Source organism: Rhineura floridana, chromosome 8 (assembly GCF_030035675.1).
Source record: "Rhineura floridana isolate rRhiFlo1 chromosome 8, rRhiFlo1.hap2, whole genome shotgun sequence".
Classification (NCBI taxonomy): domain Eukaryota; kingdom Metazoa; phylum Chordata; class Lepidosauria; order Squamata; family Rhineuridae; genus Rhineura; species Rhineura floridana.
The window spans coordinates 32,551,788-32,575,830 of NC_084487.1; the positions used below are offsets into that span (position 1 = coordinate 32,551,788).

The 24,043-nt window shown below is 44.2% G+C and overlaps 1 protein-coding gene across 3 annotated transcripts in view; it reads left to right on the forward strand.

Annotated features, from left to right (window-relative positions):
* The window catches only part of SLC37A3 (solute carrier family 37 member 3), a 36,383-nt gene extending 20,726 nt beyond the window's left edge, over positions 1–15,657 (forward strand). For 2 of the 3 annotated variants that reach the window (XM_061638803.1, XM_061638800.1), the window contains exons 9-15: positions 1,138–1,337; positions 1,814–1,955; positions 2,582–2,683; positions 5,495–5,542; positions 6,837–6,988; positions 9,404–9,469; positions 11,079–15,657. In XM_061638803.1, the coding sequence (XP_061494787.1) occupies positions 1,138–1,337; positions 1,814–1,955; positions 2,582–2,683; positions 5,495–5,542; positions 6,837–6,988; positions 9,404–9,469; positions 11,079–11,171 (803 nt within the window). In that variant the 3' untranslated portion in view covers positions 11,172–15,657. Of the gene's footprint in view, positions 1–1,137; positions 1,338–1,813; positions 1,956–2,581; positions 2,684–4,303; positions 4,441–5,494; positions 5,543–6,836; positions 6,989–9,403; positions 9,470–11,078 lie in introns of those variants that run through there. The other variant, XM_061638801.1, reaches the window with a different exon arrangement.
* Positions 15,658–24,043: the final 8,386 nt, after the last annotated feature.

The window sequence follows — 24,043 nt, forward strand, 5'->3', positions numbered from 1 at the left end:
GTATGTCTCAGATGACCAGATGCATGCTGGAGGGGATGGTGGCTGGCTGGTGGCAGGAGACACAGGCATCAGGGGATGGCTATATCTGCTTGTGAGCTTCTTACAATGTCTGATTGGTCCCTATTGGACACTGAGTGCAGGACTGGGAAGCTAATCCAGTGTACTGATTTATTTGCTATTTGTACACTTAAGGTGGTTTAAAATGTCTTGCGTTTTTCAAAGTCATGAGCCAAAAGGAAGAAGGAATAGAGAGGGAAAAGGAAGATGAACGGTTTCCACTGCCATGCTGATACACGACGAAGTGACATAATGGTCAGATGAGACAGCCATTGAGTAGGCCAGTTCTGGGAGGGGAGAAGCCACTTGGCAGTTGCTTTGAGTCAGGCTGATGAAGGGGGCCTCTCCACCCACAGATGTGACCAGATGGAACTGCTGATGACAGAGAAATATGAGTGAGACCATTCTTATGTTCTCCAAGACCACTTGTTCCCTGCACTTATTAAAGGCAGCTATTAAGTCTTTTCAAGGTTAGAGGTTGGTAAACTCGGTGAGATCAGAGTGAGATGCACGTGCGTGCTTACCCATGTGCACGTCTGTGGAAGGCAGAGGAAGTCCAGACAGTTGCAGAGGAAGAGCAACGTTGCAGAAAGGTTGAAACTGGGTGTGCAGAGATCTTCTTGCTGAAATAATTCTTTAGCAAGCATATAGTATGGAGTCTTCCTGTTCCTCCACTAGAACTGCTGCTGGTGGACTTAAGGATGTCCTAGTTTTGAGTACCAGCCACTAGTGCTGTCAGCAATGCAGATCTTGCCTTTGGGGACATTCAGCCACAGCCAAATAGGGAATGCACTAATTTGTTGTGTCTTCCAACTAATGGCCAGACACGCAAAGCAGACAGAGCCGACGCCAGGATCAGACAGGCTACTTTTGAGAGCGCTAGAAGACCAGGGGTAGAAAGTGGCGACTCTGCAAAACACCATCTAGAAGCGTTTCTAAGCCAAAGGAAGGAGGCCTTGAGGTATGGGAGAGCAAGTGAGCTAATCGGAAGGGAGGAAAAAGTGACCCAAAAGAGCCTGCTATGGGAGAGGGGATGCTGTTGTTCGTTGTTTCAGTTTGTGGCCCTTTCTGGTTTTCCAGGCCTCTCTGAAGTTGGCGAAGAAGACAGCGGTGCTGCGGAAGAAGATGCCAGTGAGCCGTTAATTGGTAGCAATGACAATGAAGATGATGATCAGAATTACTCTATTCAGGCTGCTGATTTGAGTAGTAGTAGTAGCAACCCACCCCAGCCCAGGGCCATTGGATTTTTTCAGGCTTGTTGTCTACCCGGGGTTATATTGGTAAGGACTCCAGATGTGACATTGTGTTCTGTTGTAACTAGAGAATGCCGTAAAGTGTCTACACAGCCTTTCCCCTGCCTGGTGCCTTCCAGATGTTGTTGGTCTCCAGCCTCCATGAGCTCCAAGTCAGGGAGAATGGGAGGTATAAGTCCAGCAACATCTGGAGGACACCAGTTTGGAGAACGCGCATCTGGTGAGAGCAGCCAGCATCTCTCATTCTGGGACCTCTGACTCTTAAAGAGACTCACAGTTGGGTGGTTTGCTTGATGCTTCCCGTTTTATCCTTACAATAATGAAGCAGCTTGAGCTGAGCGATGTGACTTGACCCAGAGCCACGCAGTGAGCCATGTGGCAGAGCAGAAAATTGAACCCAGGCCTCCCTCCTCCAAGCATGACGCTCTGCCCATTAAGCTGTGCTTGCTCTGCTCATGTTGCACCAGTTCTCACAGCTTTCCACCGGGTTGGGTGTATTTCAGTATTCCTTGGCCTACGCTTGCTTGAAGCTGGTGAACTACTCCTTCTTCTTCTGGCTGCCTTTCTACCTCAGCAACAACTTTGGATGGAAGGAGGCAGAAGCCGACAAGCTCTCGATTTGGTATGATGTCGGAGGGATTGTCGGTATGCAAAGCAGCATGCAACCATTTTTCTTTCCTTGATTTGCTCTACCTTGTAAGATCAGAACTGGATTTTTTTGGGGGGGGGAGGAAATTCCAATTCTAAACTAAGCAGGCCCCAGTTCTTGCACCAGTTCAGTGGTACAAACTGTTGCATTTGCCTGTTATTCACTCTTAATCTTTTACAGCATTCAGGTTATATCTTTCAAGGCCTAGGGTGATAGTGGGCTTAGGAAGCAGAGGTGTGACATTTCATTGACGGGGATGGGGAACCTTTGGCCTTCCGCAGGTTGTTGGATTACAACTCCCATCTTCCATGACCCATCAGCTATGCTGGCTAGGGCCGGTGTGAGTTCGCATCCAACAACATATCAAGGGCAACAAGTTCCCCTGCCTCTGGAATTGGGGCATGAACTCGAAGCCATGCGAAGCCCCAAGAAGCTGTACAAAACTGCCAGAACTCAATTACTAGGCCACATTGCTTTTCAACCATGACATCTGATCCTCAGTTTGTGCTGTATTTACTTGTAGTAAACTATGGCCTGCTGTTATAGGAAATACTTAAGTCACAACAGTGAGTGTCTTCTGCATTCCTGACCAGAAGGTCCTTTGTTACTTTCATTTCTGCAGGTGGCACCATCCAAGGGTACATCTCGGACATGTTGCAAAAGAGAGCTCCGGTGCTAGCCGTTAGCCTCATCTTGGCTATTGCGTCTCTCTTGGGTTACAGCCGTGAGTACTTTTCTCCTTGGCATGTGGGTTTAATCGTGTGGAGTCAGCTGTAATCCACTTGTCTTGTCTGGTTCAAGACATGGTGTGGCCTCACTTATCTGTGATCAAGGAGACAGTGGAAATGTGGTGTTATCGTGCGTTGATAAGGCTAGGGTTTGAGGTCACCCTGAGTTCAGTTAAAGGCTGTAAGAAGAGCCTGTTGGATCCAGGGGTCCATCTAATCCAGCATCCTGTCTCTAACTGTGGCCAGTTAGGTGCTTTGGAGGGACCCCCCCAAGCAAAGAGTGTTCCATTGCCTGCTTCTTTTTGAATGAGCAAAAACGGGGCATGCAGGGTGGCTTGCATAGATGAAACACTGTGTGTTGTTTGTACAACAGGCACATCTGCATCTGTTTGAGCATTACATGCGTCAGACGTATCTCCTTTAAAGTAGAGTAAGTGAGGTAGTTTTGTAGCGATCAGGAACAGTCTTCCCTCTTCAGCTCAGATCAGTGAGCAAGCCAGACTTGGAAGCTTTTGTGGGGATCAGGGACTGTCACCAGTCCGGTTTATCATGGTTTTCTTGTTGGATTGGCTGACCTCCCTGTAATTTCATTCTTTGGCCAGAGAGGAGTAATGTTACATACACGTAGAATCTTCATCCTGATCCGGCTCACTTAAGTCTCAGGTTGAGGACCCACTGTGGGTGACAGTCCTGACCCTGTGTTATGCTCCACAGATTGTGAGACAAACTGTGTAAGATGTCATTTGTTGCATGAATGTCTGCTGCCATAGGATTGCACAGTGCACGCTTGTGAGTGATACCAGGCTCTTTAATGGACACAATTCTGCCTCCTAAAAGAGTGTTGTGTAACTGGCAGGCTTCCATCAACTTCTGACAACAGAAAGATCAGTTTTCTTGGGTTTTGTGTATTTGTCATGCAAGTGCCAGTAAGAGTAGGAGATGAAGCATTTTAAATTTAAAGCCAGCTAGAAGGCAGTCAGCTGCAGTATTGCTCCCCCTCAGTATGATGGGGCAGGAATTAGGGAATGGCTTCCTCTATTTGGAAATAATAACTTCAGCGCTGCAATGGGCCATAGTGGAAGATCCTTCCTTCTGAGAAACTGTAAGACATGCATGACCTTCAGTCTGCAGTCCTAACCAGGCCCAGCAGGGGTCCTAATGTGTCCTCTGACGTTGTGTTAAGAACATAAGAACCTTTCTGGATCTGGCCAAAGACCCAGGTCGTAGAACAATCTGTTCTCACAGTGGCCAAACAAATGCCTGTGGGAAGCATGCAAGCTATAGGACCCAAGTGTAACAGAGGTCTTGTGATTCCTAGCAAATGGTATTCAGAGGCATAGTGATTCTGACAGTGGAGGTCAGTGGTGTAGTTGTCCAGGGTCTTGGGGGATCTTAGACCCCTTAATTTGGGGGGAGCAGGGTCCCTATATCTCCAGCATCCTATTAGCCAATCAGCATGAAAGAGGAGTGTTAGCCATTGAGAAGAGTCCTCTAACATGCTTCCTTGTCCCTTCCTGCTGATTGGAGCCAATCAGAGTGAAAGGAGGTGAGTCGGCCACCAAGAAGACTCTTTTCAGTAGCTAATATTCTCCTCTTTTGTGCTTATTGGCTCCTAGGGACATTTGTTGTGGGAGAAGGCATTAACAGAATCTCATTCTCAACTCAGCAGCAAAAAAAAAAAGGGCGTGGCGTGGCTGCAACTATCATGAAGGGACCCTGCACTTCTGAATTTGCCACTACACTACTGGTGGAGGTAAAACATAACCATTGTGGCTAGTAGCCATTGATAGCCTCATCTTCCATGAATTTGGGTAATCCTCTTTTAAAGGCATCCTACTTGGTGGCCATTGCTACATCTTATTTTGTTGATTGCATTGTATTTTACCTTGTATTTGTATTGTATTTTATTGCATTTTAATGTGTACGTCGCCTAGAGTGGCTTCGGCCAGATAGGCGACACAAAAATTAAATTTATTATTATTATTATTACGAGAGTAAATTCCGTAGTTCAGCTATGTGCTGGGTGGAAAAGTCCCTTCATTTCTGTCCCGAATCCTCCTACATTCAGCTTTATTAAATGGGCCTGAGTTCTGGTATCATGAGAAAGGGAGAAAAACGTCTCTTTAACCACTTTCTCTACCCTATGCATCATTTTATACACATCTGTCAAGTCCCTCCTTATTCTCCTTTTTTCCATACTAAAAAGCCCCAACCATTCCTCATAAGGGAGCTGCTCCAGCCCCTTGATCATTTTGGTTCTACAGTTTTCTTTTTTGAGATGAGGCAACCAGAACTGTACACAGTATTCCAGGTATAGCCATTCCATAGATTTTTATAATGGTGTTACGAAGTCGGCAGTTTTATTTTCGATCCCTTTCCTAATGATCAGAAGGGCTGCTGTGATCTACCCACCCCCATTCTGTCACACACACACCCAGTAAATGAAACCAGAAGCCTTTCATCCCAGTGGCAGCAGCTCACTGGCCCACAGAAGCCTTGCGTGTAATGTAGTGGGCCAACAGCTTTGGCCAAGTTGAGTTTATGGTCAGCCATCTACAGGTGGTTAGAAGGGACTGCTGCAAGCATAGCGGGTTGTATTCAATGCTAGTCCTCCTCAGAGTAGGCCTGTTGAAATTAATGAACCTGTCATGTCTCTTAACCTCAGTTGGTCTACTCTGAGTAGAACTAGCATTGAATACCACCCATAGCCTTGGTGAAGCTGGCTTTAATGATCAGCTTCTCACTACTTCCTGATCTTTTCAAACTCCGCCAAAGAAGAATTATGAATTTGTTTTTTATCTTTATAGGTTCGCCAAACAACAAGCCGATCAATGCGCTTCTCATGGCAACCACAGGTAAGGGAGAAGTGCTTACCATTTCAGTGTGGCTGGACAGGACATAAGGAAGGCCTAACCCTAACAGCATAGAATCTCATTATTATTGGGGCAAACATGTGATTTGTTAAGTTTCCAGTGCACTGAAAGGCTCTTTGGGCCCTATATGGAGTTACTGTATATTCTCTTTTCCATCCCATGGAGGCAGACCAGATCAGCTAGAGCAGGGGTAGCCAACATGGTGCTCTCCAGATGATGTTGGACTAAAACTCCCATCATCCTTAACTATTGACCATGTTGCCTGGAGCTGATTGGAGTTTGAAGTCCAACAATATCTGGAGGGCAACGCATTGGCTACCCGTAAGCTAGAGAAGCCAGCCTTTCTTGGCATGCGTGTGTGTGTGTGTCTGTCTGTCTGTGTGTACACACTTTGCCCCTGCGCACTTTGCGTGCCACCCCCCCCATTTCTGGGGCTTCCCATATACTCACAAGCACACACACATACACGCAGGGACTCCCAAACAGGTCGGCCTCCCCTCCAAACAGGTTGCCAAGCTTGCTATTCTCCTCTCCTTTAGACCTTCTCCTGCGAGGAGGAGGGAGGTGGCTGGCTGAGGCAAGCGACACAGGAATTGTGGGGAGTAGCTGGAGCAGTGCCTCTCCTCCTTGCCTTCCACCACTGAAGCTGTCAGTGGGGGGGGGGCAGCAACAGCAGAACAGGACAGTTGATAAGGAGCTACCCCGGGCTATCCTGACTATTCTTCTGTGGCTCTCTTGGGCTGCCTTATTGTCCCATGTTGCTCGCTTGCTCACCTCATGTCTGCCTTGCTTGCTCACCTGCCCAGCCACTGTCCTCATTAGCTTCACGCCTGCTGTGCCTCCCTCTTGCCCCCATAGAATGCTGCTGTCAGAAAAATATTTTTTGTATAGACACACACACCTGCCAATGTAGGATAAGAATTTATGCATGCTGTGAAGTAGACTCTAGTCCACGAAAGCTTACACCATAATATTTTTTTAGTCTGTAAGGTGCCACAAATTGCAATTTCTTTTGATTTGTGAAAGAAACATAAAAAAATCGTACAGTTTTCACGTCATCTTGAAAACACGGCTTTTCAGTTGAATCAATTCCATCCAAGCTGCGTTCATTTAGTATTTGCATATGTGAGTGAACTGGTCCTTTGCAGCTGTTTGTAGGGCACGTGACAGTATTAACATGCTCAGGCGAAAAATGCTTTGGCTTCTTATCAGAAACTGTGTTCATCCTTTGACATTGTCTCATTCTCTTCTGCATTCTCCTTTGGTGGTCCTTTAGGTTTTTTCATTGGAGGCCCTTCCAATATGATCAGTTCTGCCATTTCCGCAGACCTGGGGCGTCAGGAGATGGTGAAAGGAAGCAGTGAGGCTCTGGCGACAGTGACAGGAATTGTGGATGGCACTGGGAGCATTGGGGCAGCTGTGGGTCAGGTGAGAGAGAGCCAAAGGGATTTGGAAGCATGTTAAAATTTTATGTAGGAATGATAATAAGAATCGGAAGGAACCAACATTCCAAGTTTCTACAGGTAAACTTTGCTGCCAGAGAGCTTTAGATTTAACAACAATGAAGATCTTTCTTTCAGTAACATTTTTCTAAAGACACATGTTGATCCTGATGAATAATATTGCAGAACTAGAAAAAGGCAACCAAAATGCTCAAGGGACTGGAGCTTTTTAGATTAGAAAAAAGGTGAGTAAGAGAGGCAGGAACACACAAAGAGAGGTGTATAAAATTATGGATGGTGTGGAGAAAGTGGATAGGGAGAGGTTTTCGATTGTGTACCCTTCTGTGAGGCTCCTAGAATTCTGTAGGAACTAGAGGCTTGTAGATGTCTGTTCCGGTGTTTTTTGAAGCCCTGTGCAACAGGCGCAGTTGTGTGCAAGCAGAAGAGAATATAGGACTGACTCTGGGGAAATGTTAGTATGGCGCGAGATTGTAGCTAACATTCTGGCCAAGTAACTGGTTTCCGTAATGGAGTGCCAAGGAGCCCATTGAGGCCAGAGTTCACGTCTTCATTTGTAAGTAGGTTTTGAATTGGCCCCAGGGAGCATTCCAGCAACTTCTCAGTAGCACTGATTTGTAGGAGGGGAAAAAATCCCCTCTTGGCTTTCCGCTGTCTCTTGAGTGGTTTTCCCTTAGAAGCAAATGCTTTTCCTTTCGCATCAAGGCAGTGTGATGATTCTCAGTGCCAGCTATTGTCTGATGATCACAATGGCAAGCATCCTCTTTAGAATTCGATGTTTCTAGTTCTTTAACCTTGCTGTTCTCCCGTTTTTGAACTTTAACCCATTCCCGCAGAAACGAGGGCTTTTGTGTCTGATGAATTGTATTCTCTGCTACTTTCTCTACCTGAGGTTGTGGTTGTCTGTGTGACAATGTATCTCCATAGCAACCAGCTGAGATTCCACAAACCAGGCTGTCTTTCATAGTGGGAAGCAAGCTGCAGGAGAATGTCAAACATTTCGGAAAAGAGAGAGACTTAAATGATACGTATATGGCATGACTCCCTCCTCTCAGCACGGCATACTGTTGAACATGTTGGCCGTGGATGGTGATGTAAAAAGCTTACCTCAGGGCAAAATCTCACCGTAAGCATTTGATCTGATTCACAGAGGGAGGATAAAGCTGTGGTAATCTGCAAATGGCATTCCAAGCAGTGGTGGCTGGTGGCTCCCTGTCAGTGGGGCAGCGGAATCTGCTCTGGGTTTTAGTCCGCTATTTCAAGGAGCTTCAACATCTTGGACCATCTCCTTGAAAGTTTGGACTGAAGCCTGGAGAGGATTCCACTGCCCCACTGACACGGAATCACTGCCTGCCGCTGACTCCAAGGAAAAGCGTTTATATCCCCGTAAAACAGGGGTGGGGAACTTTAATCAGCCCAGGGCAAAGCAACTGGCGTAAATTTTACTTTTGTAGAGTAGGCTAGTTTCTACACATACGCACACCCTTTCTGTCTTCCATCCAGGCAAGCAAGAAACATCATCAGGGCTCCAAGGCACATTCCAGGCAGGCAAAGACGCTCACGGGAGGGTTTGAAGTATGGTTGGGGAGAGAGTGGGTGGCCTGAAGAGTCTCAAGGGCCATATAGAGAGGCCTGGAGGGCCGCATTTACTTTTTCCCTCCCTCGAGCCTGAGGTTCCCACCTCTGCTGTATGCTTTTAGCCTCTCTGAGCCCCCTTTGTGAAAGAAAAGGAGGAGAGGAATGAATAAATACCAGGCAGCTCTATGTGTTTGTGCTTGCTACCTGGAGACTGCTCTGTGTCTACTTTTCTCCCACTTCTGTTAGTTGTATGCCTTTCATTATAAGAAGAGGGAAGGAAAGAGCTCCCCAGTTATATCTTCTTTCCATTTCCTACAGCTGCTCATTAACCCCTGGATGAAGATGGGAACTCTAAAGGTTGAAGCAAATTTGAGAGGTTATCTCTCGGGATGATTGCTCGTGCCTTGCAAGTTTATGAATTGGTACCTGAATTGCTTGTTCTCCTCTCCACACGGATGCTTTTTTTTTGCATCCTGTCTGTCTGATTGTGAGCCTGCTGGTGGAGACTGCCTTGCTTTTTAATCTCTCTGTGGTACCTATAAAATTTTAGGCACTACATAAATGTTTGATAAAGTAATAATAATGTCGACAAGCCTTTGGGGGATAGCAGTGAAGTTCATAAGATGAACTCTGAGAGCCTTTGAAGCCAGGAGTAGCCATATTGGAGGTGGGATTTGTGCTGGGTTGTGTTTGACTCAGGAAAAGCAAGATAAATATAATAGACATGGAGGGTGGGAAAAGAGCCTTTTTGTGTTCTCCATCCCTTAATAACCTTAACAACTCTTGTATTTTCTCTTCCTTTCAGTACCTGGTATCTTTGATTCAGGAGAAATTGCAATGGATGTGGGTTTTCTATTTCTTTGTTCTGATGGTAAGGGCCCTGTTGTTGTTTTAATTATTTGAAGCTAAGAAAAAAATAGTACTTAGGTACTTAGGATAGAGTGTTGGATTTTTAGGATTTGTATCACAGTTTCTTAGCCATGATCCTCCTACTCATGGCTGTTGTCCAGTCAACCTGCTGCTGGCTTTTCAGGGTGGGATGGTGGTAAACAGGGCCAGGTAGGATGGGTTGCCCACCTCACAAGGTCATTGCTTTACACAAAACCATGAGAGATGCAAATTTCACCTTCCTCTTGAGGCAGGTTGATGTAATACATTGAAAAAAGGGGGGGGATGTAGGCAAGGAATATGCCGATGTATAGACATCCAAAGAAGTTGGGGGTGGAGAAAGAGAGAGGTGTTCTACCAGACCACAAAGTCTCTTTACCTTAAGTGATTCACAGGACCCTGCGGGCGAGCGGGCACTTCTTGCATTGACTTTTTGGTGTGGTGCAGTTCTCTCATGCAGGGATTGTATCTCCTCAGTTTTCAGGTGAGGAGTCAGGAGATAAAAACTGACAACTTATCTCACTGGAATTTGGCCCCCTCAACTCTCAGATGTGGTAGTTTGACAGGTTTTGCGCATACACGTGCACATATATATGATACACCTATATGGGAAGGGCCACAGCTCAGTGGTAGAGCATGTGTTTTGCATGCAGAAGATTTTAGGTTCAATCTCCAGCATGTGGTAGGGCTGGGAGAGACTCCTGTCTGAAATCTTGGAGAGCCACTGCCAGTCAGTGTAGACAATACTGAGCTAGATGGTCAGTGGTCTGACTCAGAACAAGGTAGCTTCCTATGTTCCTATACATGCTGTTTCATGCTAAACAGTTCTGGTGTGCAATTGGGGTGGCACCTTTTTTGCATTTGTACTGTATCCTGTCCAGCAGTAATGTGAAAAATTGTCCCTCAAACAATTGTTTGACTGGAAACCTTGGCCTGCAATAGATCTACTGTTGCTGCTGTTATTGTTATTATTTACATTTGTTTGATGCTTCTTACAGAAAAAAAGTCTCAAAGCAACGTAATAGATAAACTAGAGACTGTATTTGAGTGCCGTGCCACACATGAAGACTGAAACCGTACATACACTTGCAAGCCTCATTGAACACAGGGGGACTTACTTCTGGGTCACTATACATAGAATTGTGCTGTGCAAGCATCTTGGGGTTTCTACCAAAAAAAGGGCGAAGAAGCGCAGGTGTGAAATATGCATGCATCATCCAGGTGTCCTCAACAGGGAGCCGTGACTGGCTACAGTTCCCTGTTGAGTACATCTCTGTGGGGAAGAGCCATAGATCAGTAGCAAAGTATACGCCTTGTATGCAGAAAGTCCTGGTTCAATCCCTGGCATTGCCAATTAAAAAGATCAGGTAGTAGGGGATGGAAAAGACCTTTGCCTAAGGTCAGGAGAGCTGTTGCCAGTCAGTGTAGGCCATACTGGGCTAGGTAGACAGACCTGGCACGAGGAAGCTTCCTATGTTCCTTGGTTTGCCTCTGTGTAGTGTGTGTAGAATGACTCCCTAGAGCAAATGCCATAATGGCATTGAACCATAGTTTAATCCATCCTAAAATCTTTAATTCCCTTCTTTTCACAGACCAGTTTAACAGTGCTCTTCATCGTACCTTTAATAGTGAAGGAAATAAGCATGCTCTTGGCAGACAGGCACTTGCGCAGATTGGCTGGCTGACCACCTTCTCTGCACCATGAAATGGAACTCTTCAAGGAAAACCCCTAAGTGAACAGGGGTTTTCGGAACATCAAGCAGTTCACGTTTACTTTATTTACATTCACCACTGATGGTCACAAAATAATTTGCTACTGAGAAGTTGGTGTCTGAATCCTCTAATCCCATCTGAAGACATGCTTGCAGCCATCTGCAACTTCGAGGTTCCTGTATGGTTATAGAGGGCTTATGGAATTGGCCAGAGAGATTTCTTCCTCTTTTGGCTCCTATTCCTGGAGCCAGTTTCTGCAGTCACCAGGATCAAGTTGTAAAAACTTTTCTTTTTCTGATCTACAACATTTTGGGCTGCAGGTGGGTGATCTCTATCTTTAATATCCCCCCACAAAACAAATCTCCTTGCATATCCAGGAGTGGAGTTCAAATTTGTCATCTTTCTATTGTGCTACATGTCTCAATGGAGGAAATTTTATCCGTGGGGGTGAGGATAATTCAAATGGGCAGACTCCCCCCCCCATAGCCTGAAGTAGAAGAGTCCAGGACATGGGTTACCACTTGATGCTGATAACTTTATAAATGGGCTCTCATCAATTGCTTGTAAATTAAATCTGGATACTGAGAGCACCAGATGTATACAACTGACAGAGGTTTTTTTTGCTACTTTTTAGCAAAGGGGAAAAGCTTTTTCATTACTTGAAATTAAAAATCAGCCGTGGCCCAGTCCAGTGCAGGGTTTTTGTTTTTTAATTTGCAAATGGGTTGTGCCAACCACTTGCCTCCTGGTTTCTACCTGGTCATGTATTTACAAAATACATAGCAGGGAACTTTGGAAGCAGCCCAGATCCTTAGCCTGCTTATGTATAAAGAATGGTTGTCGTGTTTCCATTTGATTTCTAATGTTTGTCCTGTCTAGATTGGCTGTGTTAATTGAACCTGCCTGTGTCTTAACAGTGCAACAGTGCAGTTGCATTCATGCTTGATTTATTTTCTTAGTTTGCCTGATGTGTGAGAATGAAGCTGAGTCTCTGGAGATGTACAAAGCCAAATATTTCATGGAGGAGGACAATAATCAGAGTTTTTACCAGAGTTCTTAAAATTAAAGTGGACATGGTGTTAGGTTTTTGAATGCTTGTAAGAAAAATCAAAAGGGAAGGGAGCAATGATCTGATATTGTTCATGCCTGGTCAGATGGGGTAACTTTAATATTTACTTTGGTGACAACTTTGGTATTCTCCAAGAGTGGGTCATTAAGGAGTCATCCAAGTGACATCTTTCTTTCCCATTTAAGAGAGCATGGCCAAATGATCCTTTTGACCTGTATCAAAGACATTCTAAGGGCAGAATGCTAGACATTACAGAGTGCAGACCTGTTGCCAGAAAAAATGCAGCGCCATGTGTAGAGTTCTTTTCTCTTCTCCTCTTGTTCAGCTAAGTTGTGTCCTGGTGTCATGCTGAGCACCTCTCTGCCTGAGCAACCAATGCTGTGGAATCAGAGTAGGGAGATGCTCAATTCAATGCTGCTGGGACACAAGGCAAATTGATCTAGATCAACAGAGAAAAGAAGAACTCAACTATGGGGCTGCTGCTTGGGGTGTTTTTTGTTTTTTGCCCAAGATCTAGGTCTGCCCTGTATTCAGGAGATGGGATTAATAAGTTGCTGTCTCCAAATCTGCTCTCATGTGCATGGTGATATGCCTGCCTTGTTCCAGATCAGCACCGGCTATCCGCATGCAAAATCCAATGTGTGTAGACTTGTTTCAAGCAATCAGTTCCCAGATTTTATTTGGGAAATCAGCGCACTGTTTGTGCCCATGTGTATTGGTGTTTTACATTATGTCCCTGTTGGGGCATCTACAGACAAGGAGCACAAGTGTGTCCTCCATACATATGGGGTAGATCTGTGGACTAGTATGGCTTGATCCAGTCTAATGTTTGCTACCTTACCTGTTCTTTTATTGAATTTGGTGGCAGAGAAATGGGTTGTGCGTTCTCCAGTCCAGATGCAGCATAGATTGCAAAGAACAAAGCTTATTTAAAGTGGATCTAGAAATGCGCCATGAATTTGTTTGGATCTCTGGGATTGATTGTCAAATCCTCAGCCCACTTCAAAAACCCTGACACTGTGCCTGTTGATTTGGATGCCTCGTTTTCAATGAATTTTCAGCCCAGTTTGTTGCTGCTGCTGAGAGTAAAGGGGAAGGAACACTTATTAGCTGTGAATTTTGGGAAAAGGGATTCTTTTCTTTTCCAATAATGCCTTTATAAATACTTAATGTACAGTGATATCTGTTGGGTTTTTTTAAAAAAAGTTTTATTTATAAATGTCAATGTTGAATCATGTTATGGCAACCTTGAGGGCCTCTCATGTTGTGTGTCCTCTTCCTACGATGTTTCTTGGTTCCACTGATCTTTGGTATGTGGCTGTTTAGTTCCTTTTAAAAGACTTTTTCCCCTCTCCCCTTTTAAAAAAAATATTTTCTCTTTGCATTTAGTTTGGCCATCCTAGCCGTCAAAGCACCTTTGCCAACTTGCTGACCACTGGATGTTTTGGAAAAATGTATATGATCTGAAGAGAAACCAGAGTATACCTCCAGAGGGTTTTGGAATACAACTCTCACCCCCTCTAGCCAGCACGGTGCTGGCTGGCGTTGATGGGAGTTGTAGTTGAAAACATCTGGAGGGCATCAGGTTGGGGAAGGCTGCATCAGAGGTATGAAGGCATAGACTAGTTGAGCTATTTTTCTCTTTTCTCCCTTGTTCCCTTCCCAACTCAGTTGTTCCATCAGGTGTTCTGTGGTTTATCCTGAAGACTTTTTGCTTTTGTTTTATCGTTGGAAGTACTTTTCAGAAGACACTGACATGGCCTCATATGAAAGCCACACGCTCTGATGTTTTAGCCAATGTGATGTCCTCCAGATCTGCTGTACTGCAGCTCTCATTATCCCTGTCCATTGGCCATGCTGGCTGCAGCTAATGGAAGTTGGAGTCTGACAACTTCTGGAGGGCATCATGTTGGCAACCCCTGTTTTTTCAGCCTTGCCTAGATAGCGCCCTTTCCCAAGTTGCAGGATGTATGCACATAATCATTCAACCCCCCCCCCAAATGATATTTAGTAGCTTGATTGGGGAGCTCCACAAAGAATTGGGTCTTTGAAGTTATTCCAATACTTGTTCAGCTCCCTGGTTTGCACACCATCAGTGTGACTGAGTTGTGTGAGAACATCGTCAGAATCAAAGTTTGGGATGGCATGTTTTTGGCTTACTAGGGGTGAGGATGGACAGCTTTTCCAACCTGTGGCGGGAGTGGTTTCAACACAAGCCCTCTTCATCTCTCCCTTACATACCATCACCATTGTGTGATGGAGGAATAGGGGTGTGATCTGCTCCTTGGCCCTGCTCCCCCACCAGTGCATCATAGTTGCCACTCCCACAGCCTTAGCACATGTTGAAGGCTGAGCATCTGTATCAGGAAGCCTGATCTACTCATGTTGCCTCCTTGTGCATGGAGGACAATGGGGTGGGCAGAGGCAGAGCTAGCGCACTCATCCCTGCTCTCCCCTTTGTTGCCTGATAGGTATGAGTGCTTGATTAGGGCTACAGAGTGGATGTATACCAAGGCAATGTGTGTTCAAGCCACTTCTTCCAGGCTGAGAATACCTGTCCCATTCAGCCCATGTAGCTGTAAGCTTCAGCACAAATGGTTTGGCTTGACACTGCATTAGACTGTTTGCAAGGTGGTCCTTTCAAAGGCTGACACTTGCAAGCTGTTCTGGTGGGTGCTTCGAAACACATGCTCTGCACTTGATTAACTGACAACCAGTTAGACACTTAGCTCTACCCTCATATATTTCTGTAAATTATGTTCTGCTCCACTCTGTGTAGATGGGGTAAATGCTGTCAACTTTCCAAATTGGTTTCACATAAATAAATTATTTTTGGCAAATTGAAAAAATCTGTTTGTTTTTATGCCATTTAGCTTACACTGCATTATGCAATCATTTCAGATGGCATTGTTGTGACAAGATGTGATGAAGATCAATCAATCAGAACTTTATTGTATATAGCCAAAGGCCTTAACAATGTATACAAAGTATTGCTTAAAAGACCCTTCTTACTCAAAGCTCTTATTGAAATGAAACATCCGTTAAAAGGCTAAACACTTGGGCCTTAAAGATAAAATTTTATAATACCGCATAATTCTTAATAGGGAGAGCCCTCAACTTCTTAGCTGCCAATGCAAACTGGGCTACCGAATATGTGATATATAAATATTTGTCAGCTAAAAGTTCCACTACCATTTCTTGTGGCGTTTGATCAGAGAACATCTGAATAATATCTGACAGGAATTTTTTCCTGGGATCCACATACAAAGGACAGTACAGCAGGTAATGGATTATATCTTGAATCTGATTACACCCATAAATGCAGTTCCGTTCTGTGACTATGTGATGAAGATTGTAAAGCACTGCATGTATAAAAGAGCTACAAATGATTGGTTGTCCTGTATAGACTTTTTTCTATTCATAATGGGGAATTACAATGGTGCCTCTCCCCTGCACATGATGTCATGTGTTTGGGCATAATATTTGCAGAGCCAATATGGTGTAGTGGTTAGAGTGTTGGACTAGGACCTAGGAGGCCGGGGTCAAATCCCCACTCAGCCATGAAGCTCACTGGGTAACCTTGGGCCAGTCACAGTCCCTCAGCCTAACCTACCTCACAGGGTTGTTGTGAGGATAATATGGAGATTGGGGAAGCCACCTTGAGCTCCTTGGAGGAAAGATGGGAATATAAATGTAAAAATAAATTAATAAATACCACCATGTACATATGTATTTATGTATTTAAAACAATTTTGTCCAGCCTTTAAAAAATAAGGGCAAGGTAGCTAAGAAAAAGAAGTACAGTGTATAAAGTTTTTTTAAATGTACCCTAAAACTATCATCACTTCAAAGAAGAAATTGAGTAACAGACCAGCAAGAGAGGCGTGAGGACAGCAGCCATCAACAAAAGTGTTAACTGAAATCACTGCCAACCTCAACGGCCTTTCTAAAAGACATGGAACCAATTAGGACATCTTGTGGTGTGCAGATCATGCCGTATGGACCTGCGTGTGTCTCAGCATCTACACACGTAGGCCTGTGTGCAAACATGGGGTAGCATTCAATGCTGGTCCTGCTCAGGGTAGAGATATTGAAGCTAATGGACACAACCAACTTAGGTTTATTAATTGCAGTGGGTTTATTCTGAGTAGGACTTAATTGATTACAACCCATAGTATCCAATATGTGGACATAAGGTATGCACAGCTGATGGGGTTGATGCTATGCTGGTCCCGTATTGCACATAGAAATCACATCTCTGTATCGGGCAAATGATCATTTCAGTTACAAGTAACATTTTTTTGGTTTCATGTATAATTTGCTGTATCTGGAGGACTTAGGGTGGAAGATAGTTACTTAGGATTACCATCTTTTTCCAGAAAGACTTTAAAAGCCACGTGTTGTGTAAAAATTCAACAGGAGCAGCCTTCCATCATTGAAATCTCCATCAGGGAAAGGGTATGCCTTTGCATGTCTGCCTGTTACACAGTTTTTAAAGGCCTGGGGAAGGGGAAAAGTTGGCAACCCTACAGCAATCAGAAAATGATAGTTGCGTGCAGTGTACATCTATAGACAACTGACTGTGGCCTTTCCAGTTTCTAAAACAGGGCTAGCCAACATTATTCCCTCCAGATATGGCTGGACTCCAGTTCCCATCAGTCCCAGCCAGCATGGCCAGTGGTTGGTGATGATGGGGACAGCTGGAGGGTACCGCATTGGCTTCCCCCTATTGTAGAACAACAGATGCACACCTCTTGTTTGTTTGCTGCATGGGTCCAAAATGTATTTCCTCAAGGAGACACATTTGCAGGGGAGGGAAATTGTTACCTCATTAATTATCTCCCTTTTTTAAAAAAAATGTTTTTAAACCTTTTTTTAAAAAAATTTTTTTAAAGCTTTTAAAAAAAATGTTTTTAAAGAAGTTTTGTTTAAATATATTTTAAAGTCTGCTTTTATGATGTTTTAAAGTGTTTTTAGTGCTTTTGTTTGTCGCCCTGGGCTCCTACTGGAGGAAGGGTGGGATATAAATCAAATAAGAAATAAATAATAAATTAATGCAGTTCAATACATTGGTCCTTGGGAAATGAAGTTCTTGCCCGCAGTTATCAAGAGAATGAAGATGGATTTGATCTGGGGTCCCCAATCCTTTTGGGCCTGGAGGCACATGGAAATCTAAGAAACATTTATAGGTGCCACAAACATTTCCCATTTCACAGAACACATTTTGGTGAAAATTGGGAAGGTCAGGGGGCAAGGCATTGTGAAGACAATGAGTGCCACATTGGTGACTCTAGTATTGGAGAGTGTCTGTATAATAATAGATGTAAATGACACAATCATTTGCTGTGGTGGGATTTTTATGCCACTAGTTAGCCACTGTGAGAACAGGATGCTAGACTAGATGGGCCGTTGGCTTGATCCAGCAGGCTCTTCTTATGTTCTTACATTCTTATGCCAGTGCTCGATCTGTAAAGGAGGACTTATAAAAGAGCTAAAGCTGATCAGACCCCAGGGAAAGTGTGGGCTGTTTGTGGTGCCCCTATAAAATAAGCTACACTTGGGACAGGAGGAAGTTTTAGACCTCATTTCTATCAAATGGCTGATCAATATGTTTGCAACTCGTTTTTTAAAAAAACACTACTGTGTGTGCAGGCCTGGTCTATGTGTTCTTGTATTGGCCTTTTTACCTCAGTGAGGCTTTCCGCCTGGCAAGATTTCTGTAGATTTTGGCTAGGATCCAGAGAGCTGTGCAACGAGTTAATACATTGCAATCAAGGGGACTGGCCTTAAGCTTTTCTGAACAGCAGCCCTTCATGCCATAGGGGAAAGAGCTTTTGAAATGCAGAACACTTTATGGAGTGTGTCTGCTAGGCATGGAATTCTACTGGGCATGCTTGAGTTAGATAGAGCAGTTCGTTGGATCCCAGTATTTGCTATAGCCTAGTCAAATTTCAGCTCCTATACAGCCTTTCTCTTCCAGGCTTGGTGCCCTCTCATTGAAGAGCACGTCATCTGCATCAGCCTTACTCAGCCTAGGCTTTCCAGCTGTTTTGGACTACAATTCCTATCAGCACCGGCCAGCACAGCTGATTGAGGCTGATGGGGACCGCAGTTGAAAATGTCTGGAAGTCCCCAGGTTGGGAAGGCCAATCTCCATTCTAAATGAGGGGTAGCACGTGGTGCCCTCCTGATGCTGTTCGACTACAACTCATAATCCCTGACCATTGGCCATGCTGGCAGGGACTGATGGGTGTTTGAGTTCAACAATGTCTGGAGGACACACATAGCCTAGAAATGATTAGCCAATGTGCTCTTCAGAACTGGCCTTTTAAAAAAACAAATAGGGTAATTCCTCCTTTTATTGCCATGTGCTAGTAAATATTGTGCTGTTAGCCTTTGAATAATAATAATAAATTGGAACTTGCAGGATTACCCCACAACAGCTAACACTCCTCATGGAGTACTTTTTGAACTGATCATCTCGATAAGCCCTCAACTTTTCTTTTTCCTTCTTTGAGTCCAATAGCCTTGCACCCTGACTCTTATCTCATGGCTTGTTGAACTGGCAGGCTTCCTGCTCTGTTTCATAAACTTGCTTAACAGAGGCCATTGTGATTAATAGTTTCTGATAAGGCAGCCAAAGCACATCTGAGACTCTCCTCCCAGCTCCCACGTGTATCGGCACTTGCAAATCACTCCACTTCTGCTTCTTTGTGAAAGCTGTTCCTCTATGTACCTTCCAAGTACAGACCAAAGAGTTCCTTTGGTCCCAGAAATGTGTTGCTGGAGAGCTTGCTCAGGACAATTTTTTTTTAAAATAAAAAATACGGCTCTGTTTAGAACTGGAGAGAATGCTGTTTTTCTTGTTTTTTTGAGAGGCTTAATTCATACTCGTGTGCGCTCCGTTACCTAGTAAACAAAGCTTGCACCTCCAGCAATTCCTCTTCTCAGAAAGTAGCCATGATATATTACATCTCTTGGGGTTTAAACTGAAGCTAGAATAGCTTAGCACTGTGAACCTTCTAAAGTATTGGGCAGATTGTTTCCTTTCTTTTTCTTATAGGCCAGTATGGTGTAGCCAAGACCATGCTGGACTAAGGATGAGGAGACCCACATTCGAATCTCCACTTAGTTGTGGAGTTTGCTGGGTACCCTAAGGCCAGGCACTGTTTCTCAGCCTAAACTACCCTACAGAGTTGTTGTGAAAATAAAATTAAGAGGAGCTATTTGTGTGTGCCACCTAAGATCCTTGGAGGAAAGCTGGGATGATGATCATAAATAATAACTCGCCTATCAAGTAGGATAAGATCACATTTCTATGTCTGTATTGAGTGACAGCAGTCACTGAATTATCACGGTATTCTGCCGAATTCATTTTGTGGCTGTATCACTATTCTGTGGCTGGTGATCCGGAAGTAATTTTCAGCCCTCTCAAGTGGGCTCTGGGGGTAGAAAGTATGAGAAACCCTATTTTAGAGAACTGTAGAGATTGGGCCTCTCTGGAGGCTTTGGGGCAGGGAGAGCATACTTGAACCATGTGGAATGGATGGTACATAAAAGGCCTGCTGGGAGGAGAATTACCCCAAATTGGGTTTAGATCCTAAGATAACTTGAAGTTCATAGAAGGAAAGTTGCCAACCCCTCCTCCCCCACAGCAGCCCCACATGGCCCCTTTGAGATTGTTCAGAAGGATACCTGCTGCAGTCCTCCAGCCAGATTTTGGGGGGGGGCACAGGTGGATTCAGGGGGAAAGGGAAGAAGGGAAAGTTCCTTTCTGGGGACATCCTCAAGTTAACTTACCCTAGAATCCGAGCCCATGTCTGTTGTATGACATCATATAGACCACTAGCGTACAAGTGCCAAGTACTTGTCTTGAAATATTTATTTATTTGGTAACATCCAAAATGATAAAGGTGCCCATTCATTGCCTATTTGACTTGGCTTGTCTATGTATATGTTGTGTGCCACTTTTGCATACATTAACATAAAAGAATCAAACAGAATTAGCTGGCAGGTAAAAAGGTTGTAAGAATGCTGGCTGCACTGGATGTACAAAGTTTTTACTGTTGGCAAAACAGTTAGTACTGCCCCCCCACCCTGCTGAGCAGCAATGAAGAAAGAATAACTAGGGCTGTATCTGATAGCTTTGATTGCTTCAATAGCACAGCAGCAACCTGGGTGGGCCAGAGCATGCTTCTAATGCATCCCAAGACTTATTAAGAATCAATTCTATAGGCATGGAAATACAACCCACCATCAAGGAAAGTTAAAAAGGCCAGTGGTATTAGGTGCTTCCTGTGGTTGTTTTAATGTCCTTGTGCATTGTCTTGAAAGGATCAGATTCCTGGGTACATGCAAAATTTCTTAGGAGAGGGGACACGTGTTCTCTTTAGTGGCAAGATGTCCTTTTCCCAGAGTCTAGTAACTAGTTCTGGGGTTCCCAGACTATGGTCCGTGAATCACCAGTGGTCTGCAAGCTTCATTCAGATGATCCGTGGCATGTCTGCATTAAATATTGATTTTTAATTGTATTTTATGGCTTCTTTTATTCCTTGTATTTGATTGTATTAGTTTGAATTCTATAGAATGCAAATTGAAATACAACAAAATGCAATTTAAGAAAGAAAAGAAGCAATAAAAATACAGTTAAAAATCATACAGCATCTAGCACAGCATATTACAACTGAAAAGTCATTAAGTGGTGCACCAAGATCCTCAGCAATTTTTGAGGGGTCCATTTTCAAGGGGACAAAGTGGGGGAACCACTGAGCTAGTCCTTTCTGTCATCTACTATCAGCCACAGGATGGTAAACTGGGAGGGATGTTGAAACTGGTCTGCTGTTCATCTCCCACCTCCACAGATCAGCACTCACGACCCACGGACAGCACTTCTCAGTGTTCACAACTGCTCTGGGCGCAAGCTAGGATGATGTCGCTGCCATCGAGCTGACTCAGTATATAAAAAGGAAAGGAAAAACAATGAAGGTTCTATAACAGCGATGGACTACTTGTGGCCCCCTAGATGTTGTTGGACTTCAATTTCCATCAGCCTCAGCCAGCATGGCCAAGGGTTAAGGGAGTTAAGAGCTGTAGTCCAACAACATCTAGAAGGCCACAGGTTCCTCATCCCTGTTCTGCACATACTGAAACCCAAAAGTTGGGGAGGGGGAGAAACCAGAGACAACCATGAAACGAAAAGTAAGGCTGCAATTCTCTATCCGCGTATCAAGTCCCATTGAACTCAGTGGGACTTCTTTCTGAGTATACATGCATAGGACTGTGGTGTGAGGAACAAAACTAGAACAGTCACATTTGTATAGTCTTCTAAAGGGCTCCAAAGCACAAGATTGCTGATAATAACGATGATACAAAGCCACAAAATGCTTGCTTGTACAACCCTGCTTAATTTCAGTTAAATAACTGTAGAATTACTCTCTTTCAAGCATGTTCCCAAGGCAGTTTACACACACACCCCATCAAAAGAGAACAAGCGCAACAGCTTAGTGTTAGATCATCTGCTTTGCATGCAGGTCCCATGTTCAAACCCAGCATCTCTGGATAGGGCTGGGAAAGGTTCCCTGCCTGAAACCCTGGAGAGCCACTGCCAGTCAGTGTAGCTGATACTGCGCTAGATGGACCATTGGTCTGACTTGGTACGAGGCAGATTCCTAAAAACAATAACATACATAATCAGCATACTGAAAGAAGCAAAATTCTAAAATAGCAGTGTAAAAATGTGAGCAGAAACAAAACTGCTTAAATACTGTAAATGACTGGGAAAAGAAAAAGGTTGCCTGGTGTCAAAATGACATCAGGCAAGCCTCCATGGGGAGAATGTCCCTTATGGGGCCACCACCAAGAAGGCCCTTTATCTACTAACCACCTGTCACATCTCTGATGGCAAAAGCACCCAGAAAAGAGCCTCTGTTCAGGATTCAAGGTTTTGGTTTTGGTGTGCAAAGCTCTATACAGCATGGGCCCGGATACCTAAAAGTTCATCTTAACGCCTTATAAACCCAGTCAATCATTGCGCTCTGCAGGTGAGGGTCTCCTGCAGATACCATCTTATCAAGAGGTCCATTCTGCACAACATAGGAAGTGGACTTTTAGTGTAGTGGAACCTACCCTTTGGAATTCCCTCCCTTTAATTATTAGGCAAGCGCCATCTCTGTTATCTTTTTGGCGCCTACTGAAAACATTCCTCTTTCAACAAGCCTTTTAAGTAGAAACCTTATCGCAGTCTGTGTTGTTGGAAGTGGGGCAAGAGCAACTCCTGTTTTGTTCTTTTGTTTATGTTCCAGAAGGGAGACAGAGTTAGGGTCCTCCAGATGGTTAGGCTTGACAACCTTTACCTGTGATGCTCTGACTGACTTCCTTCCATCGTTAGACTGATAAGCTTAGGGATGCTTATCTGCCCCTCCTCCTTCCGCCCTTCCTCTCTTCTCCAACTGTCCGAGAGAGAGAGAGGACACCTTTGTCTCTGCTTTCTCCCTCCTGAGCCATGAGGGCAACTCCCACACCTGGGCGCTGCACCTCCAACTTAGTTAGAACTAGGTATGCCTTTCCTATCTACTATGTATTTCTATAAATAAAGTAGCTTTTCTTATTTTACTAAGTCTTAAGTCTCAGTGATCTCAATGCAGGGTAAAAGCCTGCTACTTAGGTAAACGCACACACTGGCACACACGCATCTCAGACAGTTGATGATCTCTGCTAATAGCTATACAAATTTACATAGCATGTCTGTGTTGGAATTGCTTTTTAAGATGTTTTTAAAGCTTTTTTTAAAAAATATGTTTTTAAAGATGTTTTGTTTTAATATATTTTAAAATCTGTTTTCATGATTTTTATAGTGTTTTTAGTGTTTTTGTTTGCCACCCTGGGCTTCTACTGGGAGGAAAGGCGGGATATAAATAAATAAATAAATAAATAAGATCTTAGTGTATACACGGGCAGCTGTGGAGACAGGTAAGTGACCGTGGGCTAATCACTATCTCTCATCCCAGACTACCTCACCGGGTTGTTGTGAGGACAAAAATGGAAGGAATAAGGTACACGGTCTTGAGATACTGGAGGAAAGGTGGGATATAAATGTAATGAAATAAAAAAAACAACCATGTGAGATCAAGAGAGATAGAGAGAAATGGCCAAAGTTTCTCAGCTAAGTAGAGATTTGAATCTGCAGCAATAAAAGACCCTGGGCCTATTTACTGTCAGCTTACTCCTGCTACGGGTTCGGGGAAGATTTTTAGCAAATAGATGTTGACAGATGTAATGAGTCTTGTGTTCCCATCAGCATTACCACCTGATTGGTTTAAGTGTCTTCCCCTCACCCTAGGGCAGCCTTTTCCAACTAGTGGGCCACCAGATGTTGTTGGACCACATCTCCCATCAGCCTCAGCCAGCATTGCCAATGGTCAGGAAAGATGGGAATTGTGGTCCAACAACATCTGGTGGCCCACTAGTTGGGAAAGGCTGCCCTAGGGAAACCTGAAAATTGTAGTTCTGTGAGAGGTTGGCTGGGGACACTAGGTCAGGGATGTAGAACTTGTGGTCCTTCAGATGTTTTTGGGATTCCAGTTTCCATCATCCCTGACTACTGGCCCTGCTGGCTGGGGATGAGGGGAGTTAAAGCCCAACAACATTTGGATGGCCTCAGGTTACCCAGTAGGGATTCCTAACAAAGGTTTCTAAGCATCTCATCAAACTATACGTTCCAGAAAGTTGCAGTACCACCTTTCCTCCAAGGAATTGCATCTGTATGTCACCTATATG